The sequence below is a fragment of the Nesoenas mayeri genome, assembly GCF_963082525.1.
Source record: "Nesoenas mayeri genome assembly, chromosome: 10".
Taxonomy (NCBI): Eukaryota; Metazoa; Chordata; class Aves; order Columbiformes; family Columbidae; genus Nesoenas; species Nesoenas mayeri.
In genome coordinates, this window is record NC_137560.1 from 19,936,810 (window position 1) to 19,956,669 (window position 19,860).

The 19,860-nt window shown below is 50.3% G+C and overlaps 1 protein-coding gene across 3 annotated transcripts in view; it reads right to left on the reverse strand.

Annotated features, from left to right (window-relative positions):
* MTMR14 (myotubularin related protein 14) overlaps positions 1-19,860 on the reverse strand; it is a 32,272-nt gene that overhangs the window by 5,705 nt on the left and 6,707 nt on the right. For 2 of the 3 annotated variants that reach the window (XM_080350291.1, XM_080350289.1), the window contains exons 8-17: positions 16,682-16,752; positions 16,028-16,102; positions 13,780-13,846; positions 12,684-12,769; positions 12,311-12,387; positions 12,025-12,061; positions 10,716-10,786; positions 10,065-10,114; positions 9,731-9,869; positions 6,335-6,511 (exon numbers count right to left, since the gene is read on the reverse strand). In XM_080350291.1, coding sequence (XP_080206417.1) covers positions 6,335-6,511; positions 9,731-9,869; positions 10,065-10,114; positions 10,716-10,786; positions 12,025-12,061; positions 12,311-12,387; positions 12,684-12,769; positions 13,780-13,846; positions 16,028-16,102; positions 16,682-16,752 — 850 coding nt within the window. The remainder of the gene's footprint in view (positions 1-6,334; positions 6,512-9,730; positions 9,870-10,064; positions 10,115-10,715; positions 10,787-12,024; positions 12,062-12,310; positions 12,388-12,683; positions 12,770-13,779; positions 13,847-16,027; positions 16,103-16,681; positions 16,753-19,860) is intronic. The other variant, XM_080350290.1, reaches the window with a different exon arrangement.

Below are 19,860 nucleotides of genomic sequence, written 5' to 3' on the forward strand. Positions count from 1 at the left end.
ACAGGGATAAATCTTCCCTGGGATGCAAGGAATTCATAAAGGGAGCAGCTGCTCAGTGACATCTACGCCTCTCCCTGCCTTTGGAAGGTAAAGCCGAGGAAGTCGGCGGGAGGAAGGAGAGCAGGCAGAGCGTTTGGGCGCAGAGCACAGCGCCATGCTGGAAGCACCGCGGGAACAGCGCAGGAAGCCAGGGAGAAGCACAGGAGCAGCACAGAGGAACACTGCAGCAGGACAGAGGGAAGAGGAGGGTGTCACCTCCCTGAGAGCACGGCACGGCCAGGAAAAACAGGACTGTCACACACACTGACAAGAATTCAAGCTAAAGCAGGGAAGAGGTCTATAGAGCGCTTTGGCAGAGGGAAAGGAGACAGGGACATCATTGCTGCCAGAAAAAGTAATGAGTTCCTGAACAGAAGATAGATTTGGGGCCAGGCAGCAACCAAGGTTTTGGAAAGGCTAAGTCTGGGTGGCAGAGGAAGGCTTGGGCTACGGCAGGATCTCCAGGTGAAGAGAACTGAGCAGAGCTCTGCAGCTCTCGCAAAGGGAGAGCACAGCATCAGGAGTCCCCCTGGAAGAGTGTCCATGTTGCAAATGAAGGAACAAGACATGATCCAAGGCACCAGGGACAGTAAAAACGTCCCTCTGCCCACCATCCCCAACCACACTGGTCAGATGAGTCTGTGCTAAAGAAAGTGAATTAAAAGAATGTTTGCTGTGGTGGGTGTATGGCCTCAGCTTCCAGCTGCTGGTCACCTTCCATGGCTGTCACCTAAGATTAGACTGATCTTACGCCACTTCTTGGAGGTGAATCAAGTAATCTCTTGAATCCTTTCTTGGGCAGGCTCTTGGACAGCACCGTGTACTTCCAGTAAGCCTGGCTCAGTGGCTTTACAACCCATCCTGGGGTCTCTGACCTTGTCAAGCAGCCATACAAACTTGGCAATGCTGAAACCACACAAACAGGTGAATTCCTTCCCAGCACTGGCCACGCAGCAGAGAAGGGCAGGTGCACAGGAGACATGGCTCTGTGACGGCCCTGAGAAACAGGGCCACGTGCTCCCAGGCTCCCTGTCTCTCGTCTTTAATCCACCTGTAACAACAGGGAACATTATCCCAAAGCACAGACCACAGAGATTGCTTGACTGAGTCCACCAGTGCTGAAATGCCACACACTGCTCCACGCTTCCCATCAGACTGCAGCTGGGAATTAGTCAAGTTACATCTCACCTAATAGCACAAGAGCCTCGGAGTTCAAGGCAGCCAGTTCTGTGTCTCACCTCCAGGCAGCAGAATAAAGACTTGTCAACTAGCTGAATAAACTGATTGACTCTGCAATGACTCCAGGTCATCTCTCTCTCATGGAGGAAATAACTGAGCACAGCCAGCAGAACTGCGGCTCTGTGGCAGACCCTCCCCAACACCTTCTAAAGGGAGGCTCCTGAGGAGGTGTCACAACCACAAAGAATCTCGAACAGCCTCGAAAGACAGCAGGGGCCAAGGCTGGGCAAGACAAGTGGGGAAGGCACAGCATGGGAAATCTTGTGTTTGCACTGCAAGGGCAACAGAGCTGCTTAAAAGCTGAGCTTGGCTTGACACCAAGACCAGATCTCCGTGGTGACTATCCCAGTGCAATTCAGTCAACACTAGAGGTGAAATTCTTCCTGTTATTACTACCCCTGAAGGCTCCTTGTAAAGTCTTGCTGCAGAGGTTCAAAATGGGCTTCTGTGAGGGCTCCAGAGCAAGTTGGAGCTGTTTGGGCACCAAGACCGGTCCCCAGATCTGTAAGAACAACACGTTTGCAACATGACAGCCATGCCAGGGGCTGACTGGCTGCGAGGGCAGCGTGGAGGGTCTGAGGAAGCAGCCGGACGATGACAGCAAAGCTCATGCGGTTTGGGGAGATGAGGTACAGCAAGTCTTCAAGTCCCTGTCTCTGCCACAGACATCTAACGGCAGACAGAAAGAGAAGGAAAGTGAGCTTCACACACCCACCTCTTCAGGTCCACGAGTGGGAAGAAACTCCCTCAAAAGTGCAAGAATAACAAAATTAGATTGGCAAAACAGAGATGAGCTGCAAGCTGTTCCTTCACACAAGGAAGGACCTCTAGCAGGCCATAAAATGGCAACTCCCAGCCTGGAACAGTTCCTTTTAATTAGGTCAGTGCTTCTCATGCAACATGCTGCACAATACAGAGTATTTCAGAGCACATGGACACTCCCCTACCAGAGAAAAGCCAATACCGGAGACAGAGCAACAGCCAGAGATCCTTCCTTTTCTTAATACGCAACTGAGACGAGTGCCAAGTGCCAACAGACCGGCTCTCATCCTGCCCTGCGCTGCCCCCGCTCACCTGCTGTGCTTCTGCACACCTGGGATATTTTAGAAGCAGCTCATGTGCCAGCATATGCTCTGTGCCTCAGATGGAAGCGTTAGGTATGTACTGTACACACAGACAGACTGTGCAACCTGCAGTACAGGGCAGCCCTTCCCACCTTTGCGTGGGAGATGCTGGCAAGGAGAAGGTGGCGGAGAGCTGCGCCACGAGCCCTGGCTGGGTCCTGGGCAGCGACCTGCAGGCTGTGTCAGTGCCGTGACAGCCTCTGTGAAGCACAACCTGCACTTCGTGTGTGAGCCCGCAAGCCCGTTTTGTGGCACAGTTGTGCAGTAATTCCAGAAAACATTCCTGTGACTCTCCTGCTGTGGTCACTATCCCAAGTTGTCACATTGCCGATATGGTTTCCAAGCCAGGTGGCTGTAAGGGGCAAGACACACGGTGTGCGTGTAGGCTCATCACGATCAACAAAACAGCCAAAGCAGCAGCTTCTCCGTCCCTCTCTGCTCACTGCACTCCTTCCAGACCCACAGCTGAACCCTCTGCAGCCCTTTAAGTGCAGGAGTTCTCTGTGGCTGCTGACCAAAGTGCATCCTCCAGGACTTAACTCCTGCAGATCTTGACTCTTCAGATCACAGTACTTTGGGTTTTGTTTAATTGACTTAGCAAAAGCACATTCAACCAAAGATTATCCAGCTGCTAATCCACATTAGTGCTATGTGCACCCACACTAAATCCCTGACACAGATACAGGGTTTTTCTGCAGCGTCATGGGATGCTGAGACTATTAGCGTCAAACGCAAACACAAGACGTGGTGTGGAAGCTGCTACCCACTCACACACAGGGAGTTCTGTTCCATGCACTCTGTCTGCTGTACTCACGAGCTCTCTGTAGAACAAGAAGCACCTTGTCCTACTCTATGCAGCATCTTCATACACGTTTGCCCCCAGCAGATGTGATCTTCATCACATTGCGATAAACTAGAAAGTCTGCTAGGAATTTGCCTTTGTACTACTTTGCCTAACAAGAACAGTCCCGGGATTTACAGGTACCCAGGACCACAGGATGTGGTCCCAGGTCCTACAGGACCCAGGACCTGACCAGGATCAGGGCAGGACGCAGCAGATGGGCTGGTGAGGCCATGGCAGCAGCAGACGGCTGACACAGCCCAGCCACGAGCGGGGCTCTTCTCCCACCAGCTGACTTGGCATCAACATCTCCCCTTCCTTCAGGACACCCCCGTTCCCTCCCAGGCCATGCTCATCTCTCTCTGCCAGCTTACCTTCCCATTCCCTCTGTGGCTCCCTGCCTGCCAGCACACGGACTGGGCTGTTTACATGAACTACCTGAAGGGTTCCTGCTGGCATTTCACATGCAACCATTTTTCCCCAACTGCTGCTGCAGTGGTTAAGTGTTTTGTTGCTATGGCCGCACGACCAGGGGATTAGGAAGTCAACTACAGTAGTTTCCTCATCTTAAGAGCCTCAGGTGTTAACCTGCCAGCAGCACTGCAGAGATAATGGTATTTCTGGCATCCTGATCAGTCTCTGTGCTCCAGCCTTCCCATCCTAGTCGCACCATTTTTCAGGGAGCGAAGGGACAGAGTACACCTCTTCCTTCCATCACAGATACAGTCCTCCACCCAAAATGGGACCCTTCCTTCAGGATGGAAAATGGTGGCTGAATGTATCGTGATATCCGCTACCTGTGTGGAGCTCACCGGGCAAATTCCAACTAACATAGTTCAAGCAGGGAGACCAAAGCCAAGTGGAGTGACAAAACCCCTCTCTGGAGAAAACATACCATGTTCCGGCCCCAAAAAGCAGAAGCCGTATGAGGCAACACATTGCTCAAGTCCTTGACTAGCAGAGCTGCGAGCAATGTCACCCCATGAAGGCAGGCAGGGCACATCCCCACAGATCTGGCAATGGATGAGGAGGCAAAGGAGCAAAAACACACCAGAAAACGTGATTTGAAAGAGAAGCTCAGTTTAGCCGTAGCTTTGATAATCCCACCCACTCCCTTCAGGGTCTCTGGGCTTATTTCCTCCAGCACGCACATGGAAGAACAGGGCAAACGCGGGTGACCTCCGAGATGGGGAGCATCCAGGTGTACAGTCTGCACCCAGCTCGAGTGCAGCAGATCAACCATCTTCGTGTGCAGCTGATTTCACCACTCTGGCTTCACAACTGATTGTCTTCTCCTGTTCCCTTGGTTTCAGACCATGAAAGGGGTTTGCCACCCTTTTATCCCCTATTTTCCCATCATATACTTTTTTCTAGCCCAGCCCTTCACACTGCCTTGTTCACAAAGGACTAGGAGTGGACTGGTGCAACCTTGCTGTGTTGAAGGGTCATAAAGGCTTCTTGCTGTGGTAGAAGCCATTATAAAGGTCAGAAAAATGTTTACAGTGGAATTCACAGGAAGTTTACCTCTTACGATGACAGAATACTGCATGTCCTCAGGGATATTTATTGGGCATTGAGAAGTGCCATCCTCAGGGACTCTGGCCTGGAAGGAACAAGATTTTCCCCCACCACGCGTGCCTGCTGCCTCAAGTCCTGACACCAACGGGCACTAATCACCCAAGACAACTAAACTCACTCAGACACAGCCAAAGGAAAGACAATTGCTGGTTTTACCAACTCTAAGCCCCTGGAATGGAAATCCCAGGGACTGTGTGCTCAGCCCCTTCCCGTTGTGCTCTCCTGTCTTCTCTGTTTCTCCTCTTTGCTCTCGCAGAGTCTGGAGGGTTAAAAACAGCTTCTTCCCCAGCAGTGCTGCCAGCTCGCTACCAGCCCAGCGCTGAGCAGCCTGTCAAGTCTTGGGAACGACATGAGACCACACACAGGAATTGTGGCATTACCACCGTGAACAAAAGCGGCCCCCAAGACAAGCTGCTTTCTCTATTTTCTTCTCTTCTTGGGAGACTTGTTTCATCTTGCAGAGAATGCAGAGGTGGGCCCCAGTAACAACTCAAAAACATTCTATTGATCTCTTTCCCCAAGGAGAACGGTTAGCATCGTTTATGAAAACAGGCAGTGATTTTTCTCTGCAATCAAGAAACTTAGTAAGAAATTCTTACAAGTTTTCAGTGCTTTACTTGTTCATCCTTTTATTTTCCATGTGATGAGAGAGTGCTAAAATTTGGATGGTGGCTACTTCTGAAGGGAACCACCAGAAAAAGACTCATCTGAAAACCTGCAGAGACTACACAAGTGTTTGATGCTGTTAACAGCAACCTCTTATCTCAGAGCCTCTTTATCCCCTGTCGGCCTAAACACATGGTGTTTGCTCCACAGGCTCTGTTCTTTCTTCTCCAGCCTTGCTCGCCGCTCTGCCTTGCCCTACCGCAGCACCAGACTCCATGAGGGTGCCAGAATACCCTTTGTCACAGCACAAAGATTAGGCTCAGGTCCAGGGTCTCCATTCCCCGGTTGCCCAGTGGGAACACACAACCTTCCGGGCAAAATCCTTTGTGCCGGCGCAGCGCTCCCAGTAGATTCTCCCTCTGTTTGCTACCAGCATCCAGAGTTTTTTTCCACTCTGCAGTGTCAGGAAGGATCAGTAGGTGGAAAGGGGGACAGGATGGATGGAGAGCGAAGTCTGGCTGGTTTGAAAGGTTTCCTGCCTCACACAACAGAGCCATTTCCAACCCCTGCAGATGCACTCGACAGATAAAGGGATGTGAGCTCCAAGCATGCAAGATGCAGAGAGGCCAGAGCTCGTGGAGTTGAGGCATGCGCTGAGCACAGGCAGAACAAACACCTTGCTGTTACTGGCACGGCTCCTCACTCATCTGAAAGGGCTGAGGTGGGAGTTTGTGTGTTTAATGGCCAGTATTTCACATCAGACTAGACAGGAACAGGCCTCCTGAGGCCCATTTGCAGATACAAACCCATGGGCTCCAGGGCTCTCAGAGCCACACAAGTGCAGCCCTGCACTCCCCGTACCAGACACTCATTTTACTGATAAATGCTCCGCTCTGTCCCATCTCACCTGGACCCGGGCACTTCTAGCGGGCTGCTTCCCATCCTCAGGAAGTTATCAGAATGGGTGGATGAGGAGGAGCTGGAGGACTTGATTTCAAGCACCCCTGCGGAAGGCAGCCTGTCTTCTGATTGCTGCGCTCTGCTCCAGAGCATGGCTTGCGGTGACGATGCGCAGCTCTTCCTCCTGCAGGATGGAGGATTTGGGTGAGAAAGCTGGCTTTCCCTGCATACTGCAACTAGGAAGCCCTTCCACAACAGGGTGGATTTTACCCCAGCAGCTACAAGCTCTTGTTCCCAGTGAACCTGCCCTCCTCCCACCCAAGGAGCCATGAGTTCAGTGATGGGGGTACGCTGAGCTCAACCCATCTTAGCCCATTCTTTTATAGATCCCCATTCACGTGACCTAGAAATCAGACAGGAGAATGCATCAGCCCACACACATACAGCGACCGCTTTGTTTAGTCTGGCTGTACAAAATGCCTCAAGCAAGGGGCCTCCCAGCAGGGAAAGACCATTTCAATCTGCTCTAAGCTCTACAAAGTGTACCAGCTGCAGTGCTCAGCCCAGGTGGGCATGTGTGCACACCGAAGAGGGTGAAAGGGACACACCACTGGTGTTATTTTCCCTTTTAGCAATTCCATTCAGACACCACTGACCACAGTTCTGACCGTGTGCTCAGAGCTGACAATCGCTCCAGATGTAGGTGCATTTCAACCCTCTCCCTGTCTGCTGTGATGTGTCTTTTCTAGCCCACACATCCAGAATTGGGCACGATTCACCGTCCATTACTGCATCAGGCCTTAAGTTCACAGTACCATCCAGCCACATGCCAAACAGGCACAAGTATTTGGGATTAATTCACATTACTGCTGCTTCACGTTCAGGACAGTTTCTTTCTTACATCACTTCTTTATTTCTACATGAGTCCCAAGAATTTTTCCCTTTCCAAAACCACAGGGAATTAGACAAAGACATCCCTAGGGTCACAAGTAAAAAGGAAAAGACTAAAGCAAATAAACTCAAGGAGAAAAGATGCTGTTCTTCCTGTAATCTAGGAGGGCACCTCAGCTTTGACTGAGATCGCGAGCACTGTCAGCAAGTGCAGCTAAAGACAGGCTCGTTGTGCAGTGGGAAGCACAATATCCTCTCTTCACTTCTTGAAGTGCGCCCACCCTCAAACATCACACCACAGCCGCTCTCAGGCGTTATTCACCTCATGCTATCCGAGCTGCCAGCATCTTCAAGCACAGGCTTGTGCAGTTATAAAACAAATGCCCACATTTGTTGTGAGGAGACCTCGAGGCCACCAGTTTTCAGGACAACACAGTGAAGCACATCCTCTCCTCTCCCTCTCACACTAAGCACAGCCCAGCTCATTGGCAATCTCTATACTTCAAAGACTCACAGACTGGCTGGAGTTGAAAGGATTTCAGGAGATCACCCAGTCCAACCCACCTGCTAATGCGGGGTCACCAGAGCAGATCACATAGGGTCACATCCAGGTGAGTTTGAATGTCTCCAGAGAAGGAGACTCCACACCCACTCTGGGCAGCCTGTTCCAGGCTCTGGCACCTCAAAGTAAAGAAGTTTCTCCTTATATTCAGACAGAACCTCCTGCGTTTCAGCCTGTGCCCATTGCCCCTCACCCTGTCGTTGGGCACCACTGAAGAGTCTGGTCCATCCTCTTGACACCCACCCAGGAGATATTTATGAACATTGATCAGATCCCCTCTCAGCTTCTCTTCTCCAGGCTAAACAGCCTCAGCTCTCTCAGTCTCTCCTCATAACAAAGATGGTCCAGGCCTCTCATCATCTTTGTAGCTCTCTGCTGGACTCTCTCCAGTAATTCCTTGTCCTTCTTAAACTGGGGAGCCCAGAACTGGACTTGTTGTAGCAAGCCGCACCTGTTCTCCAGACTATATAGCCACAACAGCCTGTGGCAAGACATCCATGCCCTGTTCCCTCGCTAAGCGCTCACAGCAAAGCTCACAGCTTTCCCTTCCCCAGGCTCACACCCACGGCGTGGGCCAGAACCATCACTGTGGCAGCAGCAGCTCACCCCAGTGCAGCCTGCTGTCTCCAACAGGAGTGAAAGCAAACAGGAGTTGGAAAACATGTCACAAAAATCAAGCCCTGACACACACAAGTGCAGCAGATCTCTTCCAGTGTGCTCGACCACCCCACAGCTTGTGAAAATCGCACGTAGGTTCTGTGCTGCAGGATCCAGTCAGTACGTCCTGAGCATTCAGAGCAATGTAAATACTTCTATTTTACTACCCTGCAGCCAGGCAAGTGGAAAGTTTTTCTCTACTTGCTGCAGTCACTTTGCTGTGGATAGGCAGGCTCTGTGCATTAAAGAGGACTCTGTACTGCTCACTCGGCAAACACAGTTTGGGGCTCTCCATCTTCATTTTGTGGTTCTGCAGGAAGAGTCTCTCTTCCCCTCTTCAGCATTCTATAAACTGAATCACAACGTGCTTTAGAAAGGCTTCTGCCACCAGCATGGCTGCAGGCTGAGTCCCCGAGGACTTCCAACAGCCTCCAGCACAACCCAGATTTAATTTAAAATAATTGCAATATAAAATAGCATCTTCACATGTGCTGAGGGAGAGGAGACAAAAATTAAACTAAGAGGGGCAGCCCTACAGAAAGGTTCTGAAATCCCCAAACAGCACCAGAAACTCCACAAGCAAAGCATGACGCCGGTCCCGGAGCAGCAGAGTCACCAGACACCCTCCCAGTCCCCGCTTCCTGACAGCCACCTACGTCCCCAGCTGAGCCCTTTGTCACCCTCTGTCAATAGGGAGCACTGAGAATTTAATCTTTTCCCCCAGAAGTGTCCCTAAGCAGCAACCAGCTCTCAGCTGACACCCCTTGTGCTGTTAGAGGGGCTGAAGTTTAGAGGGGATTCTCAGCCCCCCAGCCCATCTTCCGCTAACTGCAGACACTCCCCTGTACAATCTCTTCCATAAACTGATTAAAGGTTCATTTTAGGGCAGCTAAACTCTGTCTCTACTTTTCCCCAGGGAGGCTGCTGCCAAACGCAATTTTTCTGGTAGTTTGGAACCATCTTTTAAAAGTAATGAAATCCTTTCTGGATGAAGTTTAGCAGTGAAGATGGTGAAAATGAAACAAAGCTGCTTCACTGTCATCAGGGGACAAACTTCAGGAGCATCGCCACAGAAGCCTGACATGGTCATTAACACCAGGTGCTCTGATTCTTGGTGTGGAGGTTACTTAGCCTAAGAAAAGCCTCTGACAGCCAAATTCCTCCCTCCACCATAAGGAACCTGCGGCACAGTGAGCAGACCTGGAGGGTGAGGGACTTCAGAGGTATCTTTTTCTACTGTCCTCAGAGCCTGCCCGTTTTGTTCTGCAGCCCACCGAGTGGTAATCTCCTCACCATGCTGCCTGAGCCTGTGCTCCTGCTGGCATCAGCTCCACTGCTTCATAGGTGAAGCTCCCGGCTGCTCCAGGAGAACTTTCCATCCCCAGGGAAAAGTCACTGCTCAGACTCGTGGTGCTGCCTCTGTCTCGCTGCTCTAGAGAAAAGAAAACAGAGCAACCTGAAGACCAGCTTGGTCTTGCACACTTTCTCTCCCATTAAGTAGAATGCTTCCCATTGCCCTGGGGCCGCACACCCATTTGTGGTCACCTTGACGCTGGGAACCCAAGACCCCCACGCAATCAACCATCCCCAGCACCCAGGGGTGCCAACACTCGGCAGCAGCACTCACTGAGCATGCAGATCTCTTCCAGGGTGAAGCCAGGTGGCAAACTCTTCCTTCTGGGGAAGGAAAGACAAAGTTACCTCAGCTGCACTTCAGAGCTGCGTGGAGGGTGGCACAGCCACATCTCTGGCACACACGGATCAGAACAATGTGGGGTTAACCGTGCAGGGCAGAGGGGATGGGACTGGTGTGCTGCCTCTGACTCTCTTTATAGTCCCAGCCCATACACCCAGTGTTTTGGGAGCGTGGCAACAGGCTGTGGGCAGCCACGTGCTTATTCAGAGCCTGCAGACTGGGCTTTGTTTCCTTCTACCCCTCCTGAAATAGAAAGGGGTTAATGTTTCACTGTCTGTTAAAAACCAGCCACCCCGCTCCCCTCAGCAGCGCCTGACGGATCTTGCTGCGCAGCTTCTGGGTCCGTCTGTGCTAAAGCAGCCACGGACAGTCATTAAGCAGAGAGCACATTTCAGCCTGGACAGTTTTTCAGAGCACAACGTGGCACCTCACAAGCCTCGGCCCCATTTTGCAGCCTTCAGAGTGCAGAATAAATTAAAGAAAACTGGGCCAGGACGCCAGGGCTTCCATCTCCCCAAAGGAACAGCACTAACAAGCTCCCTGGCTCTGCAGCCCATGCAGCAGCAGGCACAGGCTCCTTACCTCTGCGACTTCACAGCAGAGAACTCCTCAGAGGTGATGTGCTTCAGAAAATTGAAGCAGAAAAAGAAAATCTGAGCAAAGGGAGAGAGAAGAGCGGTTCAGGAATGAACCCGAGGCCCCATGCAGCCTCTTATCTTGGTGGGGATGTGCTGGCAGGAAGGAGATAGCGAGGAATCTGCAGCTACCAGCCTCCAACATGCCACGGGCTGCCACCATCCCGTCCTGGGCCTTCTCTTACACGTCAGACCAGCCCTCTGCTCCCTGCCACAGGGAGGCCCAGCAAGGAAGGTGTACAACAAGTCTGCTTATCAACGCCTTGCACACATGCCACAAGCACACGGCAGGTACTTATGCCATGAGTGCAGAGTGGAAAAGAAATGGCCTGCAGCGGAGTACACCCAGGTAAGCCGCAAAACCAGCAGGACTGGCAGGTTAGAGCTGCATGTTCCACCTCAGCACCACAGCTGTAGCACATCTGGAAGCATGTGGTACCTGTAGCATCTGTGGTCCCGAGCTCGTGCCCTGCAGCATTCAGCCCGCTGTGCCACTGGCACCCCCACATTTGCACAGAGCTGAGGAATTATATTGATACAGGGGTCCTGGACCCCCAAAAGGTGGGAAATGGGCCAGGGTCCTGGCTCTGTTGTTCAGAGGCAGGCGAGGTGAGAGTCTGAGGAGCAGGGATGAGCAACAGGGTTAGACAGACTCCCCACCTCTTGATCTCTATCCAAAAACAATATTGCAGAGTACTGCAACTATAGTAAGAGCAATCATTTTTTTTCTGTTAAAAAAAAAAAAAAAGAAAGATTTGAAGAGGATCAGTTCCTCTGATTTTAACTGCCTCCCAGACCCATCTGTGCACCCACAGATACACTGGACCCAGCACCAGCCACCCACAAGCCCACGATGACATGCCAGCCACATGCAGCTGCAGCGCCCAGGCGGGAGGGCTGACACTTGGGACAAGCACACAAGGCTAAACAGCTTTATTTTCAAGCTCCCAAGCTGAGCTGAAGAGCAAGTCCACCCTTTCACCACGGGCTTGAACACCAGTGGGACAGTGGGGAGCTGGCAGGACCAGCGCTCGCCAAACAAACTGTAGGCTGAGTGAAAAACATTCCCACACCTCATGCCTCAGGAATTGGTGGGACAAGGCTCCTACCTCATATTTCCATCATCTGAACAATCTTTTTAGAGCCCACCCAGCCCACAGGTGCTAGCAGAAGAAGGCAGTGAATGCTGCTACTGTAACCAAGTACCCCGAGAGCATGAAGCAGTGCTCAGCCACTGCTCCAGACCAGACACTCACCTCTTCTCCTTTACTGAGTCGATCAGCCAACATGTGCCTGGAAAGAGAGCAAGGGAAGCTCGGTCACATGCCAGATGTCAGAATCAGCAGAAAAGCACAAGCTGTCAAGAACAACCGGATGCCTGAGCTTCTAGGTAAAAAAAGGCCCCAGTCCCTCTTGTCACAGCTTGCTGGGAGCTGCTCCAACATCCACCTTTGGTTGTAAGCAAACACCAAAGATGAGCCCCTGAAGGCTTCTCCCCTGCTGCGCAGGGTTCTACAGGCAAATAAAACTTAGTGTGCCTACCCAAAGAGGAACCAGTCGTAGGCCACTGTCAGGTAGAGGATCTCAGATGGCTCCAGGGACACATGGATCAGCCCATCCTGCAAAACAAATAAGAATGGCCTTCAAGCAGCAGCCCCGGGGACCGGGATGTAGGATTTCACCATCTACTGAAAACTGTCGTGATGATCCAGGATGTCCAGCTTGCTCTGCCTGTCTGGGACACTGTACCTGACGGCAGGCAGCATGTTGGGCTCCACATCAAAGCCAATCCACACCGTCTCTGAAGCCAAGACAGCCAAAAGGAACATTAACGGTTCCACCATCACTTCTTGGTGACAGAGTCACTCACTGTCCCGGCAACCACCCCCAGGAGCAGAGCAGGTCAGGTACTCACAGCCCATAGGGAGAGGCGCAATAAGGAGATGAAGAGAGGAGTTCGATCCCAGCCAGATATACAGTGCACCAGGAGCCCGCTGTCATCTGTTTCAGGTGGGGGCAGGAGGGAGAAGGAAGAAAAAGGATGTTGTAACAACAGCAGTGGTTTTTCTTTATGGCAAATCTGTAGCGACAAGCCACCCTCCATTCCCACAGCCTGGGCTGAAGAGCAGAGCTCACCCACCAAACCAGAACATTTTGTCTTGAATGCACCAGCCAACAAATTGCTCAAGGTGTCCTGGATTGTCAGCAGCCCCAGCTGATGTGTCGTCCTGTTCCTGACAGCTGCTCAGGACATGAAGTCACTAGGTATGAACATCACTTTGCTACCCAGAACATATACCTACCCAGTTGCAACCCACTATCACAATCTATCCCCACATTAGATAGAAACCCGCTCCAACACAACTTTTTTAAGTCCCACCAGCCTTTCTACTGATACACATTGAGCAAAGGCACACACAGGGCACAACTCCTATGCTCTGCAGAGAACTTGCAGTGTGTCCCAATACGAGAGCTGCAGGAGAGTCTGCAGTTGGGTTTGCTGGCAGAGCTATTGATGGCTTCATCTGTCCAACAGTGCCAGGTACAAAGTCCCAGTGCCCAGAGGGAATGGGAGCAATACAGCCCCTCCCCAGAGCTGGGGTGGCTGTGATGACACAGGATGGAAGGGGCTTTTAAACAGGCACCTAATTAGACCTCAGGCTGGGGGGACAAAACACAGATGTTCAGCAAATAAAGAGCAAGGATCAAGAAGGAGGGGAACAAAGATTTGTTCTCTTCAGCTTTAAAACAGTAAAACCTTAGGTAAAACTTTCAGGTATTCTTCCACCCCTGGGAAGAGAGGGTCTTCAAGGGATCAGCAAGTTCCACTCTAAGAGGGGAGCTGGAGCCCTGAGATGCTAGTACCATCACCCTGTTTTGAAGGGAGAGAAGTGAAATTCTCTATAAAGCAACTCTTCTGTACTGGGAACTGATCCACAGTGGCATCAGTTGTTCTTCTAGAGAAAGCAGCTGTTCCAGTTAGGCCACTGGGAGCAAGGAGTTTTCCTTACCATCGCTATTGATGATGGAGATCAGCAGCTTCAGGTAGTTCTGTGTCTGTTGGACGAGGTCCCAGCTCTGTGTAGAAAATGAAATATTGGTGGTAAGGATGTGCCCACAGCAAAAGGCTGCTCTGCAGTTCAGTGCCCACCACGCTCTTGGCTTCTCTATCCAGAAGAACGGTGAAGCACATATAACCCTGTGGCCATTCCTCAGAGTGACAGACTCCCTGAGTGCTCTAATCAATCCCCCCATCCTCTGCAAAAGGCACTCGGGGACAAGAGACCTGGCAAGACAAAAATAATAAATAAAAGGCCATCTCTGCTGTCTGCCTGGCTGGCACAGAACCTGTTTGTCTGCAGCCCCAAAGCACCGAGCAGACCATGCTCAGGAAGACCAACGTGAGCCAGCAAACACCTGCGGAGCACTGACCCAGTTCTGCAGCCCCACACACACGTGCACGCTTCACCAACCAGCTCAGCAGCCCGTTCGCACAACCCAAACGCTTTGCCTAAAACACTCTGGCTCTTGTCAAGGGCCCCAGCAGGCTGCCTGTGGAGTCTGTCCCAGCTGATCCAGACAGGCACGAGACTTCTGCAGTAACGCCAAGTAACAGCTGTAGCACAAAAAAGCTCAGAGACCTCCCAGCACTGCAAGAAATACAGGTGAAAAACATCACAACAAGCTCAAGTGTGCCACTCTGGATCTTGAGAAGACGTGGGGAATTTCAGCAGCTTATCAGAGCCAGGAGCTGGACTCGACGATCCTTGTGGGTCCCTTCCAACTCATAACATTCTATGATTCTATGAGAACTACCTCAAAGAAAAAGGGATAGCACTGGCAAGGGAAAGGCAAGGAGAGTGCCACATGTTTAATCGTCAGTGTTGGTGGTATAAGCGACATTTGACCCCCAGCAATAGAACACTTGCCGTGTGCTTGCATGCGTGCACTTAGCCACACTTAAGACTATGTCAGACAAAGAACATATTGTCCCACTGTGAAGCCTGCGCAGCAACAAAAGAGGAAGGAAATGGGGGACACACTCAGCCTGGGGCGGAAAAGCACATCCTTCCAAAGGCTTTTATCTGCTCAGTTCAATCCAATCTTGCGCTTATGCCAGAAGGAATCAGCTGATCATCCAGCCTGACCTCTGTATGCCACAAACCAGAAAGTTTTGTTCAGTTGCCCCATTTACAGCCCGAAGCTTGCACCTGGCAACATCTCTGCCCAGAGATGCACCTCAACTAGGGGTGACAGCTCCTCGCTCCCTTGGCAGCATGTTCCAACAGATTATCCTCAAAAATAACATGCAAGACTCTTTTTTCCATATTTGAAGTCTGATTTCAGACTGCAGATATTACTTCCTGCACAGTTTTTCTCCCCAAGATTGAAGAGTGCTTTAGAATTAGTATTTTCTCCCTGCAAATGTACTTACACATTAATCAAGTCAACCTTCCATCGCCCTTGTGATGAGCTAAACAGACTTAGAACTTCAGCCTTAACTGAAGCACCTTCTCCAGTCCTCAGATCATTTCTGCATCTATTTATTACATCCTCTTCAATTTTTAATATCCTTTTTAAAATATCAGGTGCTTAGTATTCTAGTGAACAAGTTTCTAGCCATAAACAAGCTGTGGTTCCTTTAGTTCTGCTTCTTCACTGCAAGTTACTTTTCTGCGATTCCTCTTATGCTGGCACTTAAAGATTATTTACATCACTGACTGACAAGCACTGGCCCAGCACGGGGAGCTCTGATGGTTCTGTGGCGCAGAGCGTGGGAGCGCGACACGCTCCAGCACAGTCAATCATCACAAAACCTGGGGGACGGGGAGGTGCGCTGATGTGTGAAATGGAGCACACTAACCAGCAGTGTGAGGTGACGCTCCCTGGTGTTAACAAAGGTAAACCTCAAAGCTTCGGCAAACATAAAAGTTCAATTATTATTTGCGATGCTGTCATGGTGATAAGGAAGGGAGATGCACTGCAGTCAGTAAGGATCCCTAAGGGATTGCAAGCTTTACGCAAGCCACAGAAAAAGATTTGATGTTACAGTCGGCTGCTGTGGGACACACCAAGCCACGGACCTTCTGGGTATAGGACTTCCACCACCATTCTGAACAACCAAAAGCAGCCTCGCTCCCACTGGGATGGTATGAAGTGAGCTAGATTATGGCAACCGGAGCAAGGCAGACCTCAAATCTTCACTGATCCTTCCTGAGTGAATCTCTGACCTCCCACAGAGATACCTGCTTTGCTCACCTGGTACTCGCTCCAGTCAATATTCAGAGGTTGGGTCAGAGAGACTGGGATACTTAATGGAGCATCTACGTAATCCTGCAAAAAACTCAAACACGATTGATCAGAGAAAAGCCACGAGCTGAAGCCAGTGAGTTTCAGGAAAAAACAAAACACGTGACAAATGGTCCATCTAGAAGAAAACGTCTCAGCAAAGTATTTTTGGATGGAAAAACCTGCAGCGGTAAGAATTAACTCACGGCCTCTTAGAAGGATTAGTGGACAAACGGAGCTTTTCTGTGCTCCCAATGGTGAAAGTCGGGGACGAGGCATGTTTGTTTCTGAATTCCTGTAGGGCTCCACTCACTCAAACATTTGTCTCAGCCGGAGACAGAATAAACTGAGAACAGAGGCTATCTATATCGTATTCAAAACGAGGAGCAAACCATAAGCCCCATGAGAGGTCAAGCATCCTGGACTACAGGATAACGATTCATTTATTTCACATAAAAATTTTACAGTTCATAATTTAATACATTCACTGTTTTGTTTGTTCTGTTGTTTTCTTCCTTGTGATCAGAAATCAGCACATGGCATGCACACCTTTGCTCAGGAACTCTGAGGCAAGATTTAAGCCCAGCAAAGCCCACAGCTCTCCATTTTGTAACATCCACGTACCTGTTTCCAGTTAAATATGAGACCTTCAGCTGTATAATCCCGGTCTTTGTACTCCTTAAAAAATTCACACCCTGCAAGAAAAAGAGATAAGGAACAACCATTCAGCTAACTGGTATCTAACAACTCAGGTGCCCTGTGGGACTGGAAGCGCTGGTAGCCCCAGGCTGCAGAACGCCAATCAAAACTGCTGCCTGCGGGAAGAGAAGAGCGGTAATCATCAGTACAGCAAGCAGCACGGCCTCCCAGCAGCAACAACCCAGAGCACTCAGCAGCGAACACGCTCACACAGGAAAGGGGCAAACTCCAAACACACAGGAAAACGTGGAGTTTGAGGGACTGATTGCGTTCGTTCACCAAGGAGCTGCACTTTCCAGGGCTGCAGACTTTTGCACAGGTCTAAGGCACCAGCATGACACACTTAGAATCATGGAATCATTTAAATTGGAAGAGACCCTCAAGATCATCGAGTCCAACCATAATCTAACCTAACCCTAGCACTAAACCATGTCCCTAAGAACCTCATCTAAATGCCTTTTAAACCCCTGCAGGGATGGTGACTCCACCACTGCCCTGGGCAGCCTGTTCCAATGCCTGACAACCCTTTCCATGAAGAATTTTTTCCTAATATCCAATCTAAACCTCCCCTGGCACAACTTGAGGCCATTTCCTCTCATCCTATCACTTGGTGCCTGGGAGAAGAGACCAACACCCTCTATGCTCCGACCGCCTTTCAGGCAGCTGTAGACAGTGATAAGTTCTCCCCTCAACCTCTTTTTCTCCAGGCTGAACAGCCCCAGTTCCCTCGCCCGCTCCTCATCACACTTGTGCTCCAGCTCCTCACCAGCTTTGTCGCCTCCTCTGCACTCTCTCTAATACCTCAATGTCCTTCTTATGATGAGGGGCCCAAAACTGAACCCAGGATTCAAGGTGAGGCCTCAGCAGTGCCGAGTACAGTGGCACAATCACTTCTCTAGTCCTGCTGGCCACACTTCCTGATACAAGCCAGGATGCTGGTGGCTTTTTTGGCCACCTGGGCACACACTGGCTCATATTCAGCCATCTGCTTAGTGAGAAGGAACGAGCAAAAGGTGCTGGCAGAGCCCTGGGGAAAGGCAACTTTCATGAGGCACCTGCTGCAGGTAACAGGAAAGGGCTCTGTCAGAGGCACCTGTGGTTCCTCTCACATTTAAGTCTTCTCTTTCAAACATGCAAATTGCCCTATCTGAAGAAAACAGGTACATAACCACTTCCAAGGTTTCCCCCAAACCCTCCCCCTCCTGAAGTTTCTGTCCTTTGTCTCCAACAACTACTGGAAGTCTCTGCTGCAAACTGCAGCCCGTTAGTCACAGCTGAGCAGCACAATCAGCGCTGCAGCTGCCTGCAGGTCGCACCAAACACCTCTCCCAACGCGCCATGTGCACCCCAGCAGCGACACGGTGCCCGTCTTACCAAGACACCCCCATGCCAGACACTGGGCGCAAGTACTGATTCTGACCATACAAGTCACAAATAACTCCAATGGTAAAAAAACAAAAACAAAACAATCTTTGTGCAAGGACAGGACTAGCCCTCGAAAATGCGCTGTTAGGAAGCAATCTGTCAGCCGAGATTTAACTCCAATTAAACAGCGTCTCAGAGCAAAGAACAGGGGATTGTGGCAGTAAGTACTGGCATCTACAAATGCCAACTACCAGTCCAATGGAAAAGAGGGTTTCGGCACTGGAAAGCACAAAAGCTTCTGCAGACGCCCCATTTTAACACAAGTTTTTCACCCTAGATAGTTGTGTCCGGACACTGCTTCGCTCACCTAAGACAACAGCATGTCAGAATAACTTCAAAGACAAACTGCAAAGTAGAAATTCTTTCAATGCAAACCTTGGAACACCAATAAGAGCATATCCTGGTGTGTGGCCAGTCACTAGAGGGGTTGCTGACCCTTAGATGCACATGCCTTAGATCTCCCAAAATGACAACTTTCCCCTCCAGACCTACATTGCTGGAATCAGGCAACATCTGCGGGGAGAATTTCCAGTTTTATAAGATTTACCTCCAGCATAGCAGGGAAGAGCTGCTAAAAGATAGCAGCTCTTGCAGATGGCAGGAGAGCAAAGGCCATCACAGAGTACTGTAGACAATATGCTGATCCCCATACGACAACAACTCTACAGCTTAACTCCAGAGTCACTTCTTCCTCACTCTTTACAAACCCTACAAAAGACCTGTGTACATTGTCTTGCTCACAGTCTAACTTTGGTGAGGCATATGGCACCAGCATATACCTGTGCCATGTGCTGCAGAAACATGTAATACTCTTATTTCTGTATCCTTCTGCGATCTGCAGGGCAAACTCGACAGAAATCTTAATGCAGCTTCTCTGAATTGTCACCAATTTTTGTATGAAAGGAAAAAACATCCTTTAAAAAAAAAAGAAAGAAAGAAAGGAAAATATGCTTAAGGGCAACAACTAACTAACCAAAGAAAAATGTGGGTTTGGATCATTCACAACAGGTTGGGGCTTTTTGTTAGTTTGGGGGTTTATTTGTTTGGTTGGTTTGGTGGTGTGTTTTTTTTTTCTCCTCTCCCTTTCTTTGTGCACAAAATCTTGCAGGCAGAACTCAAGCACAGCGGTCTCACATCCAATCCCATTGCCGAGTCTGACATCAGCAGGCAGGCAGCAATATTCAGCTCCTCGTTAAGAGTGCAGCAGCAAGTGACCCAGCAGCGGTTGCTAGGCACAGGGACGAATATAGCCAGGGAGACAGGCTGGAGCGGTCGGCATCTCAGCCATACGCTGCAGGCTCAGGTTAGCAGTTCTGCCCAGCACCGATAATATCTTACAGCGGTGCTCTGGAACACCAGGACTAGAAAATACTCCTAAGAATTGGGGTTTTACATAACACAGAGCAGGGTATATATTTTGCATAAAGCAGTAGCTTGGAGTTGCGGGGGTGTCAAAGGCCACTTCAACCCCAGCTCCACCTCTGGGATTTATTCTCTGCGTCTGAATTCATTAGAACTGCTGAGAAATTATTTTGCCACCTCAAAGAGTGCCTAACGCTGACTCACACTGCCAGAGTTCTCAGCTTAAAAGAGCTTCTCTCCAGAGGGAGCACAGGAAACATTCAGCAAATCACAGTCGTTTCACCACACACACACACACACATGTAGTTCCCAGTCCC